The 27,152-nt window shown below is 43.1% G+C and overlaps 2 protein-coding genes across 4 annotated transcripts in view; both read left to right on the top strand.

Moving 5' to 3' along the window:
- The first annotated feature begins 255 nt into the window (after nucleotides 1-255).
- On the top strand, nucleotides 256-19,343 carry tomm70a (translocase of outer mitochondrial membrane 70 homolog A (S. cerevisiae)). Its single transcript, XM_063201546.1, has 12 exons — nucleotides 256-600; nucleotides 3,382-3,555; nucleotides 3,876-4,002; nucleotides 4,510-4,619; nucleotides 9,968-10,116; nucleotides 12,819-13,026; nucleotides 14,407-14,541; nucleotides 16,023-16,130; nucleotides 17,202-17,318; nucleotides 17,433-17,530; nucleotides 17,720-17,842; nucleotides 18,228-19,343. Exons 1-12 carry the CDS (start codon nucleotides 367-369, stop codon nucleotides 18,379-18,381), a joined length of 1,737 nt encoding a protein of 578 aa, XP_063057616.1. The 5' UTR covers nucleotides 256-366; the 3' UTR covers nucleotides 18,382-19,343.
- A 1,622-nt stretch (nucleotides 19,344-20,965) lies between these two features.
- The window catches only part of tbc1d23 (TBC1 domain family, member 23), a 32,560-nt gene continuing 26,373 nt past the window's right edge, over nucleotides 20,966-27,152 (top strand). For all 3 annotated transcript variants that reach the window (XM_063201545.1, XM_063201543.1, XM_063201542.1), the window contains exon 1: nucleotides 20,966-21,015. In XM_063201545.1, coding sequence (XP_063057615.1) covers nucleotides 20,978-21,015 — 38 coding nt within the window. In that variant the 5' untranslated portion in view covers nucleotides 20,966-20,977. The remainder of the gene's footprint in view (nucleotides 21,016-27,152) is intronic.

Here is a 27,152-nt window from a genome sequence, read left to right as displayed (position 1 = left end):
AGTGTGGCTGAACTGACATGTTTTCAACAATACAGATAGCAATTTATAAGTTGTTTACTGTTTTCTTTTGATCATGTTGTTGTAGACCTGAAATGTTGGCCATCTTACAACAGATTGTTTTAAGGACCAAAATGGTTAATTGTCAATATTACATTTGAGCTATGCTTTTTCGAGGCCAAATATGATTCGGTATGGTTGAATGGCCAATGTATTTAGGAAACACTTCTGGAGTTGTCGAACCGGTTGCAGTTCCACTCCGACCCGCCAGTATCCCATCATACCTCCTCAGCATTGGCTTTGACCTCACCGATTTCCTAGTCGGTAGAGAGGTGGTGGTGCGTGCGTGCTCTGCCCGTTGCGTGGTGGATGATGGCTGCTTCAAAGCCCGTCGAGGCGGATACCGGGACTGGTCTCCCCCGCTGGCAGGTGGCACTTTTAGTGGGTACACCAATAGTCCTAGGAGTCGGTGCTGTCTACCTCTGGAACCGCAGTCGCACGACGAAGGAGAAGGATGGGGACGGGGAAAGGAAAGCCCCAGAAGGCAGCGCTAGCCCGGTGCAGGGCCAACGCAGCGCGCCCAATGCAGAGCACGAGAACATGGTTAGACCATTTGCCAGTTCTTTTCTAACATGATATTGCACATCGAAGACAATACTTCTTATTTTTGTAATGTAGCTCTCGTTGGGTGGCATATGTTCCGTGGGATATTGAAAAAGTCAAGGACACTACACTGACATACCTGCTTGTCACCTAGCTAACAACTTACATAGGCTAGCTAGCCAGACTGCCAAGTGTTCTAATTAGTCCTGTATGTAGCACTAGGCCTAAACAGATTTGGCATGCTTTCTCAACAATTACTGTTCCACTCTGGAAACAACCGAGCATTAACCTGAGCTTTAGTCACAGCAGGAAAATTAGTTGTTCCGTGGTTTTACTTTCATTCATTCCATGACATATGGGGGCGGGGTATCTTGGCAGTCAACATTAGCTACAGGACTGGAAGCTAACTAGATGGTCGCTAGCAGTTTTTGGTGGCAGGTCCGAATGTGGTTTTCTCTGTCGCCTGAAGTGGCTGCCCATTCGGGACTGGCTAGCTCAATTAAACATATCCACGCATAGATGAATTTTATTAACTGTAAATAATGCAGAAGCGAGCGGCGCAGTTGGCCTGGTATTTCTAGGAAATGCGATGGTTAGCCTCCAAAGATAGCTACATGTGGAATTACACAACCCCGGCTAATTTTCAGACTAGCTAATGTTACCTCTGGCGTGGATCTGTTTTCGTTGGCTAGCAAGTGGACCAGTTGCCCCTAACTTCAATGCAGAAATATCCACAGCAAATCAACGGTTGATTGACATGTGCAATTTTTCCTACCATGCTCGTGCACCCAGGTACTGCTCTACACCTGTATGCACGGTATCTTAACATTATCAAAAATGAGGCCCAATTAAACTTAGGGCCTACATATTTTGGAATCCAAAGGTCAAGGTGTGTTGAACTGGGGTGATGGACACACGTTGAATTCTCTACCAATCCCATGTAATTCAAATTATTGTTTCATTAGACATGCGTATGGAATGGGAAGAGTCATTAGAAAAGTGTCTAACATTGTACATTTCATCTTCCCTTTCAAATGACTTTTTGCACACCAATGAAACAACTGGTAACGTGTCATGCAAGTAGGTTACCTCCCACTTCCCCTTACATGCTCTGATTCCCCTAGACTTTGACCAGCTCACTATCTGAAATGTTAACTGTGGTGTGGTGTCAGCCTATGCCCATGGGGCTGAAGGGGCTGGTGATTTTACTGAATTGGGCCAAATGGTTCAATATACTTCCCAAAGCAATGACCTTGACATTGGCAAATACTTGTGAACACTGTGGCTTGTGTTTTCAGCACATAGAAGTGAAGATTATTACCTCTGGCACAGTTGACTGAGTCCAAGGCCTCTGGCCGTGGACAGCTTTTCAGTGACACTAATCCTCTGTCTTGTGTTGTTGGCTGATTAGCTATCAAACTTGAGATGCTGACTGACACCCGCCAGGTCGTGCCAGTCTTCCGCAGGTGGAATCCTCCTTAAGCTCTCCGGCTTACTGCAGACAATGGCAGGCCAATTTGTTGTTAGTGAATAAATTATTATGATCATAATGTTGCCCCTGCGGCTTTTACATTAAATAAAGCACCCCACAAGCAAAACAGCTGCTCAACGAGAACTGAGACTTGTTACTTTGTTAAACATTACATTTTTTGGCAGTTGTCTGACTGCTTTTGCAATTGCAGTTCATGTCCTAAAGCAGTGTTTCCCAACCAGGGGTACGTGTACCACTAGGGGTACGCGAGCACACTGGAGGGGGTACGTGGAAAAACGAAAAAATGTATAGAGCAAAGTCACATTGGGATATAGAGCACGAGTTAGGGGGTACTCTTGGAATGAAAAAAACGGCTTAGGGGGTACGCGAGACAAAAAAGGTTGGGAAACATTGTCCTAAAGTATTGAACCAAAAATAATTTTGCACTTAAGTTAATTATTTTAGCAATGATCATTGGTGGTGCGTGGTGGGGTTTTGAATATGAGGGGTTCTTATTGTGTGATGTATGCTTAACAGAACAGTTTACTGCGAAGAAATTGCATGCATTCTGCAGAATTGCACATTACAATGTTATATTTGTAGAACAATAGGTGTCCACAAAACTCCCGTGCACCAACACTTATCACCATGCTCTGAAGAAACACGATGCCAAATGCTGCAATGGAAAAAAAAACAAAATAAATCAAAACTCAATGGCTCTCTCAGTGAGTAGACTATTGACATGGCTTCTAAGAAGACTAAAGTCAGGCTCAATAATAAGTGCAACTGTTTGCCAGCTCATTTTCATCATGAAAAGTTGTGGCAAAGCAGGCATAGGCTGCCAGCCAAGAGCATATGTGGCAAGCCACAGGAAAAGAGGACACAAGTAGGCCCAGGGCCATATTGAGTTGACTCTAGGTTCTTGAGAGTAACGATTCTATGCTCAACAAGGATCCTATAGACATAGGAAACTGGTAATATCTGAAGAATTGGTGGCCTTTTTAATGTATTCATTTCTTACAGTAGAACACAGAATGTTTTCTGAAGTATTGAGTAGCTTCTTAAAGACACCAACTTGCCCATTCTGCACAGAAAGAGATCACAATAAAATGAAAAAGAAAAAACAAATCATTAACAGCGATTTCCTCAGCTTTGTTCTGAGAGACATGCATATCTGTGATTGGAATGCAGTCACATATTGGCTGTACATGGTTTTGGAGAAGACTTCCTCTGTGGGGTATATCCGGGATTCATAGCCGCATGCCAGTCCTCAAATGTGTCCTTCCTCTCTCCCTCCCTCCCAATTGCAGAGCCCCCTGGACCGGGCACAGGCTGCCAAGAACAAGGGCAACAAGTATTTCAAGGCCGGCAAGTACGAGCAGGCCATCCAGTGCTACACAGAGGCTATCAGCCTCTGTCCCAGGGAGCAGAAGAGCGACCTGTCCACTTTCTTCCAGAACAGAGCAGCTGCCTATGAGCAGCAGGTAAGAACTTTGCCCCCATCTTTTTGATATTTTGCCAGATGCTTTTTCCCCTTTACTCAAAGCCTCAAACAAGTACAGTTTTATGCAACCGGAAGATTCCCAGAGCATGGCTGTATTAGGAATGCATACAGAGGTTACATAACTTGTACGCAAGCCAAATATTCCATTTGAAATTAGAATATTCCTCACATGCTCTCAATGTCACAACACCTGGTTGCATTATCAGGTGACTGAAACTGGTTAAAACTCACACATCCTATGTTTTGGCCTAAGAAAGGCAGGGCAACACAGAGGTGTGTAACTCCAGTGTTATTTTGCAGATGAAGTGGCCAGAAGTTGTTCTAGACTGCTCCCAGGCAGTGGACCTCAATCCCAGATATGTGAAGGCCCTGTTCCGACGTGCCAAAGCCCTGGAGAGACTGGACAACAAGAAGGAGTGCCTAGAAGGTAACAGACCCCCCCACCACCATCTTCATCATGTCCAATATTCTTTGTTTCTTTTTTGTCTGCTATTACCCACACTATCTATTGATGCCATTGATTGGGTGCATTTCAGGCTTCACATTCTTGCAACCAAGAGGGAATCTACATTAGTATGAAGGCTGAATGTGAAAATTAATGAATACATTTAGACTGTTATTGAAGGTATTATAGATATTTTGATAATTTCAGTGACATTGTGGCTGATAGTGTAGTTCTTCAAAAAGTCCCCAAAAAATGTTGTGGGTGCAGGATATAAATAGACGCATGAGGGGGGAAAAATAAGGCGAAATATCCACACACTGCAGAAGCTTTCTGGCACCTGACAAAGACCTTGCCGATTGTGCAGATTTTTCACTTTAAAAATATGACAGTAAGGGAGCTTCAGTGGTGTGCGGATATTCTTTCTTGTTTCCTTTGATGTTGTAGAGTTCTGAAATGAATGTGAGACATTTTCCCTACTGTGTATTCCAGATGTGACTGCTGTGTGCATCCTGGAGGCCTTCCAGAATCAGCAGAGCATGCTGCTTGCAGACAAGGTACTGAAGCAGCTGGGGAAGGAGAAGGCCAAGGACAAGTATAAGGTAAGCAGCATTTCCCACAGATCAAGTACTGTATTGTAGCGTGGTGTGGTGCCCCCTACACTTGGGCTTGCATGCCCACGGGGACCCCGGTTCGAGTCCGAACGGGGTCATTTCCCAACCCTACCCCATCTCTCTCCACACTCACTTCCTGTCACACCTTCACTGTCCTATCCGAAATAAAGGCCCAAAAAACCCATAAAAATATCTTTTTTTTAAAAAGAAGAATTTGTAGAACCAGTTGTTGGCTTGTAAACTGATTCAAGCTGTTAATTTTTAAACTGCATGTAAAAAGCCAGTGCAGCTGTGTCATCGCCTTACTAAGCCTTGTCCAATGACTTACTACAAAGATTCAAACAGATATCCCCTCAAGTATACACAGATACAGTGTGATACATTGTGTCCTTTTTTGTGATTATCCCTTATTGTTCGGCACCACGGTGGCACCTCACCATTTCATGCCACTAGTATCACTTTTCGACCAGGGCCAGCCCGGTGCTGGTGCTGGAGCCGGTGCTGAACTGGCCTCAGGCTGGCTCCGGCTCCGGCACCAGCACGGATTTCCATAGGGTTCAGCACTGAATGGAATCTTACGTCCGCGAACCGATATAGATTCTAGAGTAGTGAAGTGCAATAATGTTACCCTGGTAACAACCTCAGAGATCATCCACCATGGCGCCACGAAATGTGTGTCTTGTTTTGCTGGTCAGCGTTATTAAAATGTTTATTCAAAGTCAATATGAAGGGTGGTTGCGTCTAACCACACTGAACAGGCTGCACAGCAGAAGAAGGTTTTCCGTTAGACGTCGGGTACGTGTCCTATGAATTCCGATAGGCCTAGTGGGTGTCCTACTTTCAATCAAGAAAACAAGTCTAGCTGTTTAGACTTCAATTCGACGTGTCAGGACAGGAGGAGAGGCTTTTTTTCTGCTCTCGCTGGTGTGTAGGATTTGTGAATAGATACGAAGTATCCATTTAATCACTCCTCCAATCGGACTAGCCTTGGCTATACGTACACTGTATGCCCTTTACTGTAGCGATTCATGGTCCCCATCACTCAAATCTTGTTCTGGGCCCACATCCAGATGAGACAGCGTAATTACTTTGTAATTCAATGCATTTTGACAAATAAACTCCTTGTATATGTTGCAAACTTAATGAAAAATGTCCTTACTTGTGCTTTGATTTCGAGGGTTCGTTATTACTCCTCACAATAAATACAGCTCCGGTACTGGTGCCTTGAGTTCATAACCGTGTCTTAGGTTTCGTTTTGGTCACATGACCTCAGTTACTGGCTACTCAGCTCTTTGTATGGTCTTGTGCTGCCATCCTCTGGTAACAACGTGCAACTGCACAATTAAGTTCAAAACACATGACACCAAGACAGAGAATGGGAAAATAAGGGAATAACCAAAAATGGGGGGTCCACTACATAAAATTGAAAAAAAAATTTCTGGATTGAAAGTAGCCAACCTGACACCTACAACCATATTACAATCAACAATTTTGTAAGTGGTGGATGTATTATATAGACATATTTATCTGTTAATAGATGCTGTGGCTTCGGAGACAACGGACGTCTCCTGTGGTTTGGAGACATCCACGCACAAGCCATTGGTGGGATGTAATCGTGCCAACATTTAAACCGAAGCCATTCATTATGAATTTCCGAGTCTCCCCAGAGACATTTGAGTACATATGCCGCCGTGTCGGACCCACAATCGGCAGGATGGACACAAATTTCAGGTTATGCATCCCAGTACAAAAAGAGTGGCTATGGCACTGTGGAAGCTGGCCACCAACAGCGAGTACAGGACAATCAGTCACCTGTTTGGAGTGGGGATAAGCACTGTATACAATTCTTTATCAGATTTTTGTGAGGCCGTGATGAGCGTATTACTGCCAATCCACTTACCTGCACCAGAGGCACGACATTTTTTGGAAATGGCCGCATACTTTAAAGACAGATGGGGTGTTTCCACAATGTGTGGGTGCTATTGATGGGAGCCACATACCATAATAGCACCACAAGAATATGCCAGTGACTACTACAACCGGAAGCATTTCTACTCTATAGTGTTGCAGGGAGTTGTGAATGGTAAAGGGCAGTTTTGGGATGTTTGTGTGGGTTTCCGGGAAGGGTACACGACTCCAGAATTTTTTAAGCAATCTGATTTGTGGAAGAGGATAGGGGATGGGCAGATGTTTAATACTGATATTCAAAACATTGCAGGACATGGAGTGGGACATTACATAATTGGGGACCCAGCGTACCAGTTACAGAGATGGCTGATGAAGCCGTTTTCTGACACTGGTCGACTGACCCCAGATCAACAAACATTTAATTACAGAGTAAGTAGGGCACGGTCAGTCATAGAGACAACGTTTTGGCCGACTGAAAGGCAGGTGGAGATGCCTTATGAAACGAAATGACTGCAAATTGGAAATGGTAAAGAAAATGGTAATGACATGTTGTGTGTTGCACAACATGTGTGAGGAGAATGGAGACCGGTGTCCTGAAGATATTTCAGAAAGACTCACACAACCTCCCCTTCGGGTTCTACCTGAACGCGGGGCGCAAGAGGGAGCGGATGTAAGAAATGCATTGATGCGCTACTTCAGCGGAAATGTGTGAAAACAGATAATTTATTAAATTCACATAAAATTATTATTACAATACAAATAGCGTAAATAGTATAAACAGTATAAATATTGTAGAAGAAAAAAGAAAAATGTATGAATAGTATAGCAGTGTGGGTGTGGGTGGAGGTGCGCACTAGTGTGTGTGTGTATGTGTGTGTGTGTGTGTGTGTGTGTGCGTGCGTGCGTACGTGGTGGTGGGGGGGAGGTGTTTGTGGGTGTGTGTATTTGTTTATTGCTCCTTCTCTATGGCGGTCACAATGCGGCCTAACAAATTGATGAGTGCAGTGCTAGAGGTGTCCATTCTCTGTAAAAAAGCCTCATTAAACTGGCGACTCTGTTCCAGAAACATATGGTCTCTTCGTTCCTCCATCCTCTCCATACTCTCCAACAGCTCCTCCTGGGGAGATTTCCTCTTCCCTAGGGAAAATGAAAATAATAATACAAAAAAAATTGTTCGTCACTGTTTTTTTTTTTTGTCAGAGGTAGGCCTACATTTTTGTAAAGCATTTGTGTAGCCTACTGAATACCAGACATGGCAGACAGGCAATACCGTGGTTAGAAAGACAAAATGCACAGGGTGACATAACTCACTAACAAAAACATTAGACAGTCAGGCTCCTCACCCTTCCTCGATTCTGTGCGCACTGACGATGATGGCGCAGGCTCGGCTGGCTCAGCTGGTGGCTCTTCAGCAGGGGCCTCCAAATCATCTGCTTCATCTGATAAAAAGAGTAAAAGCACAACTTACACAACTATTGCTGTCTGATGGAAGAGCAAAACACAACCTCAGAGGTGTCAAAAGTAAAATATTTTTTTGTGGTGTAATTACAACACTAGCACATAGCATTACATGGTGTACATTTATTCCATTCTACCTAATGAGACAGATGGACTGTGTTGTTACTGAAAAACACTGAAAACCTAACAAGGACCCACCACAAACTTGATCCAACCAGTGCAGGGTTAACTGATTGTAAGACAAGTATGCTACACAGGTCTACAGGTTACCCAGATAAGTTACTTACAAGTGTTGGAAGGAAACTGTGTTTCTTTTTTTTTTTTTACTTTTACTTTTACTTTTGACACCTCTGCACAGCTTACACAACTATTGCTGTGATAGACATAACGCTAAGTATAAAGATTAACAGTGAAATGACTCTAGAGGGAGCTAACTTTCTTCTAATATTGGTAAAATAGGCAAATATGTAAATATGTACAACAGGGTGGGGGCATGTCACCAACAATAGTTGTAACTTCCATCGAAACTGAAGCAAGAAGACGTACAACTGCGTTAAGCAATAGGACCTAACAAGTGGTCACACCATTTGTTGCTAGTTGCTACACGACCAATAACTTTGAATCAGGTGCAATGACGTAAAACTACGTCTTAAATACGAATACATATAAACTGAACAAGTATCTTACACAAACACAAAGATGTACACGTACCATGTTCGACGTACTGATTGCACATCCCCTCCAATTATCTCTGTGGCAGTGCGCTCGTTTGCGGCTACTACCCTGGAGTTCAGGGCTCCATCCAGGCGGTTGGCTGGTCTGCGACCCATAACATTCTCCACAAGTGTTACATTTATGCCACTTTTTATTTTACTCCTCCCAGCACCACTTCTGGCCATATCTGCATTGTAGTCCCGGTATTCCTTTTTTATTTTTTTCAATTTATTTGTAATTTGTTCCACCGTTCTGTGGAAGCCCACCCCAGCCAATTCTACCCTAATTTCCTCGTAAATCTTCGCTTTTCTAACAGCCCCCCTCTAACTTCTCCTGAATTTCGGTAGATGCCCATATGCCAATTAACGCGTTCATTTCCTCAATGGACCACGACACATTACTTTTCTCACCCAAACTTGACATTTTACGGCTGGTTACAAGTATTAGCTAGAGGTATGTTGCTAAAGCTAAAAACATAAGTGACGTTCCCCAACGCGGCGTGGTTGCTGTGACAACAGCCATAGTGACGTTTGCGGTGCTCAACTCTGACCCAGCAACTTCGCGGAGCCGACGGTGCCGGTTTTTTTGGGCACCGGCACCAGTCATAATTGGTCGAAAAACGTGGAACCGGTGCTGAGCCCGGCACCAGCAAGGCACCAGCACCGGGCTGGCCCTGGTCGAAAAGTGATATAGGCGGGTTTGTCTAGTTTACTGGGCTAGAGTGAAGAGGTAATCTTTATCAACATTTCATTCGGGGAAGGAAGAAAACCCTCAATATTCAGGGCGCGTTTCATACTGTTTTTTTCCTATAGTATGTTTAAAATTATTTGTAGCTTCCCAACCTGAATCATAGGGTGGAATGAAAAATGTGTGTACATCTACATTTAAGTTACTTATAGAGGCACTATACAAAGGTGTGTATTGAATGTACTGTGCAGTAGGCTACTGCAAGGCCATGCAAAAGATCAGAGCTAATGCAAACCACATGTGTGTATATGCCCTCTAAGTATGTAGAGCATCTAACCCTTAATTGCATCTGCCATTTGAGAAATGGCAAAAGTCCATGGCTGTACAGCAGCTACTCAATGTGGACATAGGTGGTAAGAGAGTCAGTGGCCTGAATGATCAACCTACTGCCGATCCTGTGTTCTAAACCTTATCAACAATGCGTTATATAGCCTTGTCAGCCATTTTTGTAAATGATTTCAAATGACACGTTTTCCTTTTCTATTTTTATATCTCCTTTTGCATGTCAGAATCGGGAACCCCTGATGCCCTCGCCTCAGTTCATCAAGTCCTACTTCAGCTCGTTTACGGACGACATCATCTCCCAGCCACTGCAGAAGGGAGAGAAGAAGGATGAGGACAAGGATAAGGAGGGCGAGGCCGCCGAAGTCTCCGAGAGGTCAGGGCTTCTTCCGTGCTTATCCGTCCATCACGACCTACTCTTGCGACATCCACTCAGGGCTTTCTGTCGTCAGGACATGGGGCTGGGCTGGGGCATCGCTTAGAAGTCACTGGCTGAGCTTAGAGCATTGCATGCTGGTTGGGGCCTCTATTTAAAGACCAAAACAGTGCCTAGGTATATTGGAATGGACTAACCTGGGAATTTCCGTGCTGCCTTGTGCGCTCGTTTCGATCTGTGATATTTTTCTGGGGATAGCCACACTAGGAATAGACACCCAGGTCCCATAGTATTCAGTTAGAAAGATTTGAAGCATTTTCAACTGGCAATTTTGCAGCCAAATAAGATGCCCTGATTAGCATGGCCAATTAGAAACGTGTACTCAATATGAGGGCGGGTTGTGGTACCAAGTGGGCGTTTACAATTGTAACCAGGACATTTGTTCATTCTTTGGGTTGTGAAATTGACAGTTAAAAAACTTTCGAATCTGTTGATTTTTTCCATATTCTGTAGAATGTGCAGTCATTAGTCCAGAATGGATTGCTTTAGAAGCAGGCAAATTGTGTTATTTTATTTTATGAGGCTGCCTAGGTCACCAAGAAATCAGATCCTTTCAGTGCCATCCCATTCATCCATCTTACCATCCATCCATCTATCCTTTCATCCTTTCAACTTAGCATCCATCAGCCCTCCCTGACATCCTCCCAGACCTTTATGTCAGGACATGCTCTAGAGCTGGTTTGAAATTAACTGGATGACTTGGCGCCTGGCTTACAGCGATTGAGCTGTAATGCAGTGGAGCTGAAGTACAGTAGTGACGCTTGACACTATTTCCAGTCTAGCATGCCCTTCTGTAAGACCACCAGGAAGTCCGCAAAGGAAGTCCACCAGGAAGTCAAGTCAAGCTAATTGTATGAAACTCCTGCTTTCGCATTTGTGGCTAAGCTGTCCATGTTGATTAGGCAGATGGTAGCAAGTGAGTGAATGGAATTGAGATGGAATGAATGGAATTTCCAATGAGGAAGGCCCGGATGACGAACACCGCTTTTCATGTCAGCATGTTTATTACATGATAAGATCACAGATGAAAACATTGATCAAAAATGTAAAAACTAGAATTAAGAATTGTTGAAAGAAAATGATAGATAAATATGGCAAAAGTGATATTCATGCACATTTCCTATCAAAAAGTTTGTGACAAAAAAAAAAAAGCACTTGACAAGTGTCTTCAGGGTAGGCAACTTGTAGTTCTTGCCGAGAGAGAGAGAGAGAGAGAGAGAGAGAGAGAGAGAGAGAGAGAGAGAAGAGAGAGAGAGAGAGAGAGAGAGAGAGAGAGAGAGAGAGAGAGAGAGAGAGAGAGAGAGAGAGAGAGAGAGAGAGAGAGAGAGAGAGAGAGAGAGAGAGAGAGAGAGAGAGAGAGAGAGAAGAGAGAGAGAGAGAGAGAGAGAGAGAGAGAGAGAGAGAGAGAGAGAGAGAGAGAGAGATTTACACGGGACAAATTGCAAGATCATTCCACGTTGGTATATCTAATCTACTGATTTATATTTAGTGGAACATAACTTTTCAATGTCAAATTTAGAGCTTTCCTATTCAGTTTTCCCTAGGGAGACAGTAGGTATATAAGAGAGGCTACTAGGTAAATGGACTAAAATTTGAGTAGTAGAATAAAAGTGAAGTAGTTTAATCAAACTATGACAAAGACTTTACTTTGTATTATTTGCAAGTTGTCTGAAATATGATGCAAATCAGATCACAACCAGGCAAGCGTTGAGAGGGGCGTTGAGAAGGAGACTGCTGAGCGTTGCCATTGGGGGCGGGCATTAGTCTATTTTACTTTTTAATACTAAAGGGGGCATTAGCAGGGTTTTGATGAGATCGGTGGGGTGTTAGGAAGCTTACGATGAGGTCAAGGGGGAATGTATTCAAAAAAGATTGTGAACCACTGATATATCAGTATGTAATTTAAAAGCCCATTTTATCTATCTACCGATCTGTCTAACCCCATCAGACATGACGTCTAAATCATGGAGTAAAGAAGGTGGTTGGCAGTTCTCATGTTCACTCACTGTCTCACTTGGTCGCTAAATTTCCTGTCATGGAAGAGCATGCCCCCAGACCCCCCTATTATGACTCTCTTATACAACACCATCCCTCAAAAGCGCCACTGCACACCACACACGCACGCTGCACTACGCCACGCCGCCACACCCGTACCCTTCTCACCTTTTTCACCCCTGACCCGTTTTCATACCTGGGCAGAAAATACATCGAATGCAAACTGTAGCTTTGAGACCTGTCACAGGTCACAGCTGGTGTTGACCTTGTGTTTGCATTGCCACTATGGGTGGCACGGTACATAAGTCACACTTTGGTACGAAGTGAAGTTCACACTCTAAACTTTGGTACATTTTCGAACTGCTGTCAAATTAAGTAAACGTACAGTGTAACAGACACACTCTAAAAGCAATACAAATTCATCCGTTTTAAGGTAATCTGTGCAGTGAGGTCAATATTGTAAGCAGTTTTGTTATTTTACCACTGGGTATTGTTCAGGTCAAGGTTGTGTGTATGTTAAGCCATATACCTATGTTTAGGTACAAGTTCATACATTTCACACTTTGCACAGTACAGCATTCAAACCCTTACTTCGCAAACACAAAGATGTTTGTGCTTAAGAGCGGTTCTTCTTGTCCTCTTCCCAGCTCCGGCTACCTGAAGGCCAAGCAGTACATGGAGGAGGAGAACTACGACAAGATCATCAGCGAGTGCACCAAAGAGGTGGAGTCTGGCGGCCGCTACACGGCCGAGGCCCTGCTGCTCCGCGCCACCTTCTACCTGCTCATCGGCAACGCCACGGCCGCACAGCCCGACCTCGACAAGGTCATCAACATGCCCAGCGCCAACGTCAAGGTGAGATGCGCCACAGGCCCAGTAGTGTGGAAGCATCACTGTAGAGGGCGCTGTTTTAGTGCGATGGGGCTGTGGTGTGACCACAGACCACTGTTCTGACTGACTTTTGGTCAGTTAGCCGGTGTGTTTAACTCTGAGAAATTGATTAATCTTTGATTTTGCTAGAAGAACAAACCTGTCTGCTTGTAAACTGAATACAGTTGGATTATTCACAAAACGATTTAAAAGACAATTCCTGCCACCAGATCAACTACCTTGGAATGCTCTTCAGTTTGACACTGTATTACTTTGATATCAAAATCGAAGGCAGAAACCAACATTGTAGTATCCAAATATGATATTGCTGAAACTATTTATGGCCTACTTTGATAGAACAGTTATCTGTCGGCCTTATGATAAGTCAACTAGCCTATGTAAATTAATGCTTCGTGACAACACCAAACGTAACTCCAACCATTCTCTGGGTAACACGGTTTGTAATGGAAACACAAACCGGGCTGGTTTAACAGCACCACTCAGCTGGACACACCACAGCACAGCCAGGTTGTATGTGCAAGGAAGCTTTAAGTGTCTTCTGATGTCGCATAACTTTTGGGATGAACTGAGGCCACTGACAGGTCAAGGATAGCATGAGCAATACAAGTGCATGTTGAAATTGGCAGCTGAAATTGGTGTTCTCCTTAAATGAAATACATGTGAAGTTGCAAGGCAAGATATTGCCACACAAGCAATAATGGTATCGATAACATTTATGTTTGCATGTTGCTGGTGTAATGTTGCAATTATACAGCAATATCCCCATAAAGTTGACTGTGAAGCAATTGAGTTGGTGTGTGAAATAGTCTGCTCTTTAAAACATGACTCATTAATACAATCAAGTGTCTTTTTGGTAATAGAATGTACTGCAGCTCAATAGTTTCCTAGTACCCGTACATTTGGCTCCCAATGCAAAATGATCTGAGCATTTCAGTCACAAGACATTGTCCACTGTGTGATGGTATCTCAGACTGGAATGTTGCTTTTGTTTTTGTTTCATTTTGTCTGTCAGAATCAGCGTGTTATTTCCCTTAGCTATTGACCTACTAAATTGCACATACCTCAACACTGAAATCAACTGTGTAGAATGAAAGGTGGCAGAATGCTTGAACAGGGCTTTTTTTCTTTTTTTGGGATGGCGTGCACAATACGATTTTCTTTTTAGATCTGTATTGCCTTAGAAGAATTCCCAAAAATCTCCCTCAGAAAGCTGTCTTAGTTTCAATTTGTGAATATTCTGCTGTTTTGCTTCCATTTGGGCTTCAACTGTATGCAATGTAATATGTGTAGATCTCAACATTATCTCTGTTTTGTCTTTCTCCTTGTTTCTCTTGGTGGCTTTAGCTGCGGGCTAACGCGCTGATCAAGAGGGGCAGCATGTACATGCAGCAGCAGCAGCCTCAGCTCTCCACACAGGACTTCAACCTGGCAGCTGACATAGACCCCAGCAATGCAGACGTCTACCACCACAGGGGACAGGTAAGGCTACACGCTCTCGCCAATCTCACATACATACACACGGGCGTGCAAGTTTAGGTGTATGTGGTTAGGGCGTCAGACTTGTAGCCCAAAGGTTGCCGGTTCAACTCCCCCGACCCGAGAGTTTGGTGGGGGAAGTAATTAACCAGTGCTCTCCCCCATCCTCCTCCATGACTGAGGTACCCTGAGCATGGTACCATCCCACCGCACTGCTCCCTTTTGGGCAGCATTGGGGGCTTCCCACTTGCACGGGTGAGGCATAAATGCAATTTTGTTGTGTGCACTTGTGTGCTGTGGAGTGCTGTGTCACAGTGACAGTGGGAGTTTGAGTTTCTCAGTTCGGCTTTCGCTTTCACTTCACTTTTTGTGTTCCACATTTCATTTACACAGGCAGTTCAGTGTGCTTTACAAAACTAGAAGCATGATCACAGAAGATGAAATTAGATATAAAATTAGGTATAAAAATGAGTCTGCTTACACGCATTCCCTCTCCCACTCACACAAACTTCTACGCACGCACACGCGCGCGCGCGCGCACGCACGCACGCACGCACGCACGCACGCACGCACGCACGCACGCACGCACACACACACACACACACACACACACACACACACACACACACACACACACACACACACACACACACACACACACACACACACACACACAAACGCTCAGATGTTTCTCTTCAGAAGTCTCCAAAGACTGTAGGGGTGAGCATCACTTGTTTCTGTATTTCGAGGAGTATCACGAGAAGTGCCTTCAATGTAGAAAATGACGTAAAAATTCCCAACTGCTCAATTAATGCTGTTTTTTGAGCCAGATAACGAAATCGGTATCATACACAAAATACACAAATAGCATCCCCCTATGGCCCCTTGAGAGGGAATGCTGAAATAAATGTCTATATAATAAATGTATTATTAAAATAAATGATTTAAATAATACATAAAAGGCATTACTGAGTATTGCTACTTGCAGTACATTGCTGCTTTTATCTCTACAATACGCCAGAAAGAAAATTGTGTACTTTTCTCTTTTTATTTTCTTTGCTATAATGCTTCCAGTAATGTTGGGTTATTATTCATCATTCTGTGAGCATGCATTGATGCACTCCCTTCTAAAATTCAAAAATAAGCGGATGTGCAGCTGTTCTGTTTCTTCCAAAGGTTCTGCTTCTTCCAAAGGTGGGGGCATATGTGAACAGTTCTGTGGTGCATTTCTTGAAACCATAGTTGCTAACTGCAGTAGCTACTTTGTTGTTTGCAATGCAATTTCCCATTGGCAACTGGCTAATAACTACACTTTCGAGAAATACGCCCTGGATTTGCATAAATGAGCAGTCATGGCATAAACTAGTCTGTTTGAATAAGCTACATGAAACAAAACAAAAAACACATTTGCGTTGGCGTTTTGTTGTGTGTGGCTGTGGCTGTGACTGTGTGTGATGGTTCTCCTTCCTCTGCCGCCTGCTCAGCTGAAGATCCTGCTGGACCAGGTGGAGGAGGCCGTGGGGGACTTTGACGAGTGCATCAAGCTCCGCCCAGACTCAGCCCTGGCCCAGGCCCAGAAGTGCTTCGCTCTGGTGAGTTAGTAGTATCAAAGAAAGTGGATCTAACAAGAAGCGTCATTTTGTTTCTTTTCCGGTATCCACTTTGTCGGGTGAACGCCCCTTTAGGAGACCTTCGGTTAGGAGACCTTCGGAGTCCTGAGGTTGAGAATAAATGAAGTCCCCTTAGCGCTGTAGATGGCGGTAGCGCACGTCTTGTGCAAACACCTCAAAAAGAGAAGAAGGAGGGGACAACGCCCCCTTAGGAGACCCAACTTGAGCACACGCTTTTGCATTGAGTGGGCGTGTTTTGCGTTATCTTTCTCTTATCCAGTATTTTTGGTAGTATCAGGGCTCTAAATTAACACTAGCCAACCAGCCAAATGCTAATGTATTTCAGTTTGGCTGGTAGAAAAGACCAACTTACTAGCCACTCTCTGACCCATTAATGAGACTGTGTTTGGTCAGTATCTCCTACTTGCCATTTTGGCTAGTGATGAAAAAAAGTTAATATACAGCCCTGGTTAGTATGGAGGGGTGGCTTCTTTCACCCACGTCCACATCACATCACATCACATCATCACACCTCGTCATAGATTCATTCAGTGAGTCTCTTGTTACAATCTAGCAATGATGTACTTACAGAGGGCCATGAGAATGATGCTGTGAAGATTGTGGGTTGTGGATTCCTGATTTGTGAAGTATCTTGTGAAGTTAAGTGCATGATACCCAAGTGAAAAAGAAGCTAAACACATTTGAGTTTTTCTTTTACTTCAGACATGTAAAAGTTTTATCTTTTACCTTACATGTTTCGATAGTATAACTTCCGTCTTCATCAGAGGGTCACTGGGAAAACGTTTACATGTCTGAAGTAAAAGAAAAACTCAAATGTGATTTAAAGAGTTATGACATAATGGACGTTATAAATAAAATAAGCTAAATAGTTTTACATACAGTACGCTGTACATGAACAAGCTTTCTTTTATTGAAAAAAGGAAACACTGCAGCTGATTTAAAATAATATTTGGAATGTCATGTACCACCATATATTATTCTCCGATGACTGCCTTACTCATGTGTTGCATGTTGTGCTCCTCTCATTTTCAGTACAGGCAAGCCTACACTGGAAACAACCCAGCCCAGGTACAGACAGCCATGGACGGCTTTGAAGACGTCATTCGGCGGTTCCCCAAGTGTGCAGAAGGCTACGCTTTATATGCTCAGGTCTGCTTCTGCCATCGTGTCGTCACATGTTCTTCAAACAAGCCGTAACCAATCTGCCTTACAACAGAATTAGATCTTTTTTTCTGACAAGCCTCTCTTTTGTGTTACCAATAGGCCTTGACTGACCAACAGCAGTTCGGCAAAGCTGATGAAATGTATGACAAGTGTATTGATCTAGAGCCAGACAATGCCACCACATACGTCCACAAAGGGTGAGTCACATTACAGCATAGTTAACATTGAATTGTTGCAATTGCCCAATCTATCAGATTTGGATTGTAAAAAAACGTGTTCTTGAAATTTCCTAAAACGTGTGTGTCTGTGTCCGTCCGTTTGTGTGTGTGTGTATGTGTATGTGTCCGTGTGTGTGTTTGTGTCTGTCCGTCCGTCCGTGTGTCCAGGCTTCTGCAGCTGCAGTGGAAGCAGGATGTGGACATGGGCCTGGAGCTCATCAACAAGGCCATAGAGATAGACAACAAATGCGACTTTGCTTACGAAACCATGGGAACCATTGAAGTCCAAAGGTCTGTGTTTACTTCAAACATCGAAATTGAGTAGTAAAGTAGAAGGGTAGACGTGTGTAACTGCCTGAATGTGCATTTTGATTATAAACAGCATCTGCAAAACATGCCACCCAGCGGCAGTAAATATTTCTGCCTGGCGGATTGTTTATTTTATATTATATACTGTGACTTGCCAGAGGGGTATACTAAGAAGCTGGTCAGGAGTAAACCAGGTTAATTTAAGAGGTAAATCATCAAATAGAAGAGCCTGGAGTCCTCATTTTCTATTAGATGATTTACCTATTAACCTAACCTGGTTTACACCTCAACCAGCTTTTTAGTATAGGCCCCAGGATGACAAAGCATGCCATCATCTCACGGATAATCTTTGTGATGTCTTCCACAGAGGCAACCTAGACAAAGCCATCGACATGTTCAACAAGGCCATAAACCTGGCCAAGTCTGAGATGGAGATGGCTCACCTTTACTCTCTCTGCGATGCTGCTTACGCCCAAACCGAGGTGGCCAGGAAGTATGGCCTGAAGCCCCCTACGCTGTAACGCCCCCCCGTCCCTCCTCTCCACCTCCACCTGCTCCCTCTGTCCCTCTCTTCTCTGCGCTTCCTTTCTCCACTACTATGTGACACGACATACATCCATACATAACATTATGCTAGCTCACGTAATTGAGTTTATCTAAGTTGTCGATGATTCTGGGCCATGCTACGCTATTTTTATTTGGGCATATCTTTTGGTAACGTCCTATATATTTTTTTGAAGCTTTTTTTTTTTCTTTCCTTCCTTTTAGACACTAATATTGTTACAGTTGGTGTCACTGTACATTACCTGAAGAATTGCGTAGCATTGCAACGGACTGTTCATTTGTTACCATAATGTTAGTCTTGTTAAAAGTGTGCATCTCGTCCAAAATTCTGTCATATCCTGAAGAGTCAATATGCATCACTGTATGGAAAATGGAGATATAAAAACGTAAAGTCGAGACATTAGGTGTAATTAAGTCAGTTGTCGGCGTGTTTGGTGTAATGCTGGAATGATGTTCTTGACCGTGGGACTTAAAAAATTGAGTTCAGAAGCTTGGACTGTACTTTCTTTTTTGTGTGGGGGGGATGTTTTTGTCTTTTTTTTTAGATTGTCTTGCTTTTTCTTTCTTTTTATATTCTGTACAGCATGTGAATTCTCTTTATAAATAAATGATAAGATTACTCTGCTGTAATCCAACTATAAAAACCATTCAATGGTCTAAGTGCAAAATGAGGGGAAGTAAAAAATGGTCTTGGTAACGGATACAAATGTTAACACTTTTATTTGCATCCTCTGAACACGAAATGTCTTGTTTGATCTTAAGGCTCCTAATTTTTTTATGTGTCTCTGTTGGGGCAAATTAAGTTATTTGTTATTGCCACGTGTAATTTACAGAATTCTAAAGAATCGTTAACTCTAAGAAGGAATGCTGATTTCTGCACCCAACACAAAGAATAATAAAAAGCAGGATATTGTTTGTATTCGTGTAATGTATGTATAACTTCTGTGAACATATTTTGTGTGTACCACACTGAAGTGTGCAGGCCGAAAGGAGTCTTCTCTATCTGTTGCCATGGTTATAAGGATCAGTAGACAATATCGGTCTGGTCAACATCCAGTCTCATTTTGGAAACTACCTCTCAACACATTTACCATAACTCCTTATATTTCTGTAAGCGTACCATTTTAAATATATTCAGTCTAACCTTTGCATCACCAACCTTGCTCCAGCGTCTAAGTACAAAGTATACTTGAACAATGAAGCCTTATGTAAAAATTGGATGTGAGGCAAAGATATCCTGACTTTCATCCTTCCTTCAAAGTGACCAGTGCTTGTGAAACAGACGTGAACATAGGCATGTGTTCCGAAGAGAATACCCACAGAGGGATGTCGCTCTGGTTAGATATTGCCTTTTGCTAACACTTCTTTTAAAGATTCCTAAAGAAGAAAAGTACTCTATCAAAAGTCTTGAGATTAATCACATTTCTTCTCCATACCTATGAGCAGTTGCATACTTAATCTTCCACTAATATCACTGCCAGCACTGTAACCTTCACTAAGCTCTTACTTCTCAATAGCTTGCCATTGTCCATCTTACATACGGCTGCTTTTGGATTATGGTGGTGCTGCCAGACTGTTTCATTTCAACAAGGGAAACGAAAAGCTGTGCTCCAACTTCACCTTTTCCAGAGGCCACTGCAAGGGTCACATAAACATTTGATGTATTGATGTGTAGAAAAGGCTATTCCCATGCATGTGAAAAATATTGTTGTGCAGCCTGTAATGCACTTGAAAATTCCTGTCTCTTGCAGAATGTTGGATGAAAGTAGTCACGTTTTGAACCAGGTTTTAATATACAGAGAAACCATTCGATGCATGCTTCGAATTCATGACTGAATCATAGATTCAATTTCATGACAAATGATTGTTCATGACCATAAGCTGAATTAGTTTATTGTAAGAAACATATAGCCTATTTTTTCCAAAACCTATTCAAATTTTACAAATTGATTTCTTTTAAATGTTACTGTTTGTTGTATGATGTTAATGTAATTTTAAAGTAAAGATAAGGCAACAGGATTGACAAGCACCCAGTAAACAAAGCATATCAATTTGATGGCATCCATGTCTTTTAAGGTATGCATGTTGAACCTTTTTTATTTTGCTGTATTGGGTTGATCTGTGAAAGCATTTGTAGTCTGTCTCATGGCTCTTTCCTTTGATATGAAGGCTCTATTTTGCTTTTATTTGTCTCAAATTGTTTTGTTAATGCGTATTTTATTTGCAAAGTATTTTTAAGTAAAAATAAAATCTATATTAAAGGGTTATAGGCCACATTTTCCTATCATTCTCCATTTGTATAAAGCATTGTGTACTTTATGAACCAAAATTAAGTGTTCGATTACAATTGCACAAGAAAACAAAAACGAAGAAACATGTAACATTGTATTTCAAATCCTTCCACGCGAAAATAAGGATACAAAATAAGGATACATTATTCACAGACCTATGGATGGATGGAGGGACACATTCTCAAAGGCAACAAGTGGCTTTTAACAAGCGCGACACGGTCTTCATGTTTACGGCAATTTTGACGTGGACGTCAACACAGCAATGGCGGATGCTGGAGAGGAAGTTCTTGACGGCAGCTGGTAGGAGAATAATATTTAACATTTTATGTGTTGGTTTTGTCTTTATGTGTGGATTGAAGTGAGTTTCGCTTGTATTTATACAAAATAGGCGGATTTAAACGCGTGTTGTCCATATGATGTCTTTTTAGGTGATTGGACAAAGCTTACAGAAATCGAGCGATGCTTCCACTGGGCTAGCTGACGTTAGCTCGGTGTCTTGTGTTTGAAGAATACTAGCCAATCGGCCAGGTTTAAAAGAATCGATGGATTATATCACTAAGTGCACCAAACGCCTTATTTACAACAATAGCCGAGCATTTTTGTAATTTAGTCGAGCTTTTAATCAAAAGGTATAGTTAGTCTTCCGTCTCCAGTGTTTGGCATTTACATCGGCTTTTTCGTCGAACATCTGAGATGAAATAACCAACCTCAGCACCAGATGTAGCGCAGTAGGATTCAGTTGGCAAGCTAATTAAGACACGACAGAGCAACTAGAGTGTTTTTAGCCGTAATAACCAACGTCATGTGATTGCTACTTTGGCAAGTCAGAAAGTATGCATCCTACGATTATGCCTTACGGATAAACTCATAACACAGCTTTGTGGGAGTTTCTTCAACATTTAGAAGTTGCAAGAACTGAACTGTTACAACCACTGGTTAGGGTACACCGGGTACAACTAGTAATTTGTCTGATATCTGACAACCAGTCCAGCCCAAGTGCACATTTTTGACAGTAACAACCAACTAAATTACCTTTCATCCGAGATGCTACTTTCGAATCGAGGCTAAAACAACGATGATGTAGTGCTGCGCACTGTTCCAAGTCTGTCCAAAGCCTTTGTTTTTGTCATCAGCGAATATCAAAACTCGCTCTATATTTTATATTTGACATGGCTAAAAACTGATGTGTAAATGACGTCGGTGTGTTGACTGACGCACCCTGCCAAGAATGTGGTGGTGTTCTTGTCGGACGTATTGTCCATCATCATCATCATTGATGTTGCGCTATTGTTTGTAAGGCGTGCTTGGAATGGAGTAGACGCACAGCTGTGTGGAGATTGTGAGCATAATCAAGTGTTTTCAGTTTTACTTGGTGTGTGTGTGTGTGTGTGTGTGTGTGTGTGTGTGTGTGTGTGTGTGTGTGTGTGTGTGTGTGTGTGTGTGATGGAAAGTGCATTGTGAGAGCTTCCTTGCCTGCTTCTTTCTCTTTGTTTGACAATAATCAAGTGCAGAATGAAAACCAAGGCGATTTGGAACATTGAACAGTGAATTAGTTACAGGAGACAAGTCCTCAGCAAAATGTTGCCTGTCTTACTGGAGATGATACTAAAATCATTATTCTGCCTCCTAGTCCTGATCTTAGATTGCCAGACCCTCCGCACACCCAGAATAGTCTTTCAAATCCTGTCTTACTGGTTCCTCATTATTTGTTAAACTCAGAAGTGTGCATGACTGCAGGCCAGATACCGAACTTAAGTCTGATCTACATCTCACCAAGTCTGCCCGGTTGGGGATTGAGTTGGTGTTAGTAGTACTGACTAGAATGGTAAGCAAAGACTTTTCATCCATGCGAGATGGCTGTGATGACTAGTACGCTAGAGGACTGTATTAGATGAAGCCAGCAATTTACCTTTCCATAACCACTGAAAGGGAGCCGACCGCAAGTTAAGCTTTTTCTTTAAAGACTGAAAGAGGTAGAGATTGTGAAAGAACGTACAAATTCGAAAGCAGGACATGGTCAGACTATTGTAGACAGTAAGCTTACCTGTTGACTGATAAAGATGCATTGAGTATAGTGGAGAGTAGGCAAATAAGGAGATGGGAGAGAAGAGAGAAATGTGCTGTCGAGCTTTCATGAGCGTAGGTTTTGTTTACTTTTTCCTCACTGGCAGATGGATATGCCGTATGCACCATAGACTGGAGGGTTACTGAGAGAGCCCAAATGCAGCTCTATCTCGCTCTCTCTGTGTGTCTCTCTCTCTCTCTCTCTTTCCCTCTCTTGTGCTCTCACACTCTCTCAGGACTGTTGGTCTGTGACTTCACTTTTCCCCCTATTTTAAAGAAATGTTGCTGTACTGTACGGCCCTGCTTGTTTTTTGAAGTACCAGTAAATGTTTGAAATTGGTCAAAAAATCTCTCTCTCTCTCTCTCTCTCTCTCTCTCTCTCTCTCTCTCTCTCTCTCTCTCTCTCTCTCTCTCTCTCTCTCTCTCTCTCTCTCTCTCTCATCCTCAAAGCACACTCACAGTCAGTGCAACTGCTCTCTGTGCAATGCATCAGGCCTGTCTCAGGTTACACGGCAGTCTGTCCACCACGCGCTCCCTAAGCAGCAGCAACAGCAGCAGCACACAGCTACAGGCCACTCGATCCATCTGCAGACAGCACACAGCAAGCCTGAGCTTGTGTTTGAGCACACACCTGCAGGTGACATTTGAACATGCACCAAGAAATTACAGACTGCAGCAGAAGGAAATGTTTCACTGAGAGGCACACAAGCTAATGAGTGCGTTTTAATATGCGACCTTGCCTCCTCCACTTGCTTCTCGTCATGATGACATCACTGACAACAGCATTATATTTCAATATCTTGCAAAAGCTCAATTGTAAAGTCTTTTTCTCATTTGCAATTGGGATGGTGAATGAAAAACAGTCCCTCAAAAGTTGTTGTGGCGAGGCTGACAGCTGGGAAACTTTATCGTTTTCTCTACGGAGGAGGGGCCAGGAGGCGGGACGAGGAGACAAGCACAAGTGGAGGAGGCAAGGTCACATATTGGGATGCACCCATAGTGTTGTACACGAACAGGTGTTGGTAAAGGCCTTGGTTTATTCATATTGAATATTATGGAGAGCATTTGCAACAGTTTGCTAGTTGTTGCGTGTTACTGAGGCTGCAAATAAGTAATTCGTTTCCATATTGTATTCTCACACCATTGTCTTCGTCATAACCTAAGATATTGAAAAGTCAGTTCAGCCAGAAAGACTCCGGAGAGAAGAATTAGTTTTAAATGATTTAATGTTAACATTGTTGACATAGAATTGACAGAAGGTAGACAGTCTTTGGCGTAGGTCCAATCATCAGCCCGGGTCTTGCGCCAGCAGATCCAGGAGAGCGTGCTGTAGCCGTGCAGCAGGAACTGGACCTTTAACCCCCCGGACAGGAAGACTGGACCAACCTGGTGGTGGTGGGGATGGTGGAGGCGATTTTGAACCAGCCGTACCTGAGCAAGCGAGAGAGGAGAGTTAGACACGTCACTATAGAGGAAATGGCGACCGCTGATTGGCTCCGCAAAATGCGCACGTGACTTTCGTCTTCCTGGCAGAACTACCGCAAACTCCATTTCTGTGATTGCATTTTGATCACTCAATGATATGCACTGTCAAGGGGACTACCCAATGAAATGGTTTAAATGAAAAAAACCTTTCCCAGCTCAAAATCACATGCTGTACACACCAAAAGTAGAAATAGTTATTCCAGAAAAGCCTAATGTGTGATATTTTACTGATCCTGTGGTTTGCTGTGCTTTGTTTCGTGGGTTAGGTTTTTTCAAACTAAAAATCCTTTCAGCATTGAATACACTTGGCCAATCGGCTGAATGGCTCAGTAGCTCTCCGTGACTCTACCCCACCCTCTGACTCCATCACTCACTCGGTTTATTGTCTCCATACCTCAAGCTGTCAACCCTCGGTCCCTGTCACCGGCCAGGGAGCCATTAAGTCACTAAACGCACTCTCTCTCAAATCTCATTTTGTTCCTCTGTGTGTTAGCTAGAGTTAGAGAGAGGCTGCTTTCCCCCCTGTCAACACCTCCATGTTTTTTTTTCGAGACAAGCATGTGAATGTAATGAGGTATAGAAGACGGGGCATAAGCTTAGCTTGCTGCTCTTCATTCTCACTGGAAATTTGCTGTTGTTTCAAATCTATGGCCTGTTCCTCTTTGTGATCAAGGTTGACTCACCACGTCCGCTTGCGTAGAGAACATTTAAATAGAAAACTGTTTTCTGCAGAATTTTCATTAGTCAAGTGGTGGTGGTTATCCAGGATCAGAGACGTGATTATCAATTGAAAGTCTATTGTGAATAGTTAAATTAGATATGGTATGAATACTCTGAAAAGTACACACATTCTGGTGAAGCAGCTTTATCACAAAACAAAATATTTGATCTTGTCAGGGAACCTAGTCAAGGTGATAAGCTGTTTGTTTTCAAGGTGGCTGCCTTAAGTGCAGGGAGAAACCCTGTATAATGACATTAAATGTAACTGGTAGAGAGTAAAACATATGCACACACTTAAATATGTACTTATGTTAAATATGTACTTTCCCTCTCTCAAATATAGCTGACATGTATGAAGACTTGTTTGGTTATATTTATGGGAGGCTCGGAGGGACACTATGTCTAGCCTGCCCTAAAATGGCCAGTCCACCTTTTCAGTGGAACTGTACGGTGTGTCTTCAGTCTCTGGGAGGTGTGGGGTGAACTCTTGGGACAGTCTGTCTGTGTGACTATGTCCAACACTCCACTTCCCCTGAACACTGCTCCTTGTTTGGACTTCCTTCCGCACTTTGGGAGACTTTCCTGCTCTCGCTCTCACTTTTGCTGTCTGTCTGTCGCTCTCTCGCTCTCTCGCTCTCTCGCTCTCTCTCTCTCTCAGGGGTCAAGTAGCTTCACTACCACGGCAACCGTACGCTGTGCTGGACTTATTCTCCCCTCCTCCCCTCTCCCACTTCATAGATACAGACACCTCCTCCCCCTCCTACTCTTGTCCTCTCTCCTTCTCTTCCCCCATCTCTTCCTATCCTCTACCTCTAACCCCCTATCTCCCTCCTCCTCTCCCCTCTTTTCCTCTCATTTCCTCTCCTCTTCCTCTCCTCTTTTCTCCCCTCCTGTTCCCCCTTCCTCTGCCCTCCCCTCCTCTCCCTTCCTCTCCTCTTCTCCTCTCCTCTCTCCTCCTCTTCCTCTCCTCTCCTCCTCTATTGAGATCTCTTGCGCTGCCCGCCCACCTCCTGCCCTCAGCTCAAATCCGCCCCTTGCCGCTCGTCACTGCAGCTTATGGAGAGCCCATTATGGCCCAGCGCTCTGCTTGTATACAGGAGCTGCCACTAAGCCTTTGTGGACAGCCATCAGGCTGATCCCCATGGGCGCTGTTTTCCCCTGACAGAAGCTCCAGGGGATCATCGGAGTTAGCTTGGCAGGCCTTGTATTGGCCCACTCATAGCAGGTTGAGTTAGCGGGTGGCTGGTTATTAATTTTAGCTCGGCTGCACACAGGGTGTTTACATTTTGCCCTTATAACCTGTTGAGGATGTGAATTGTGGCTGGGTGAGCGATCTTTACTTCAGTAGTCATTAAATGACGTAAGGATGCTGGCTGAAAGGATTGACTGAAAATAGCGAAAAAGGAGCACACCTTGCAGTGTATTTTTATTGCTTTTGTGCAATAGGAAATAAAAAAAAAACACAGTTGATGCAAGGTGCGCCCCTGTTTTGTTATATTTCTCTTGACTTGAGGATGTGAACTTTAACCTTTTGTGGTTAACATTTGTGTTGGAAGCATTGTGTGCTTCGGTCATCATCACCGGCTATTGTAGATCTTATCAAAGCTTCTGTCTGGACTTTGCTTTAATCACTGGCTGATGCCTTCACACAGTTTATTGTTGCAGTGGGCTTGGACATTTGTGGGCTAGTTTATGATCTCGTTTTTCATAGGTCAAGGTCCATATCTCTCTTTTAACTGCTGGCCAGTGTTGCGTCAATGCGTCTGACCCTTGAGTATTCAGGGTTATGACAGACCTCATGCAGTAACTATTACCAATGTATAAGGGCCAAGGGTGGGTATTGCCACCTCGCGATACGATACACATCCCAATACAAGGGTCACGATACATGTGCATCCCCATACAGTGATCCGTATTGCAATATTTTAGGCCTACATTTTTTTTTTTAGTTTTTATTCATGTCTTACATTTTAAAGAAAACAGACATATTATGTATAGTGCACAGCAATAATGAGTACACCCCTGTTGAAAAGTAAAATTTTGAACAACAGTTTAATAAACACACAAGTTATCCAAAATGCTCATAGAGTAAGTGTAATACAGCATCTTTTGAGCTTACGGCAGAAAAGTAAGGTCAATAGTATAATTTAAATTACATATTTGGCTAT

The sequence above is a fragment of the Engraulis encrasicolus genome, chromosome 6, assembly GCF_034702125.1.
Source record: "Engraulis encrasicolus isolate BLACKSEA-1 chromosome 6, IST_EnEncr_1.0, whole genome shotgun sequence".
NCBI lineage: Eukaryota > Metazoa > Chordata > Actinopteri > Clupeiformes > Engraulidae > Engraulis > Engraulis encrasicolus.
The sequence above is the reverse complement of the archived record's forward strand: the minus strand, read 5'-3'. Positions and strand labels throughout refer to the sequence as shown.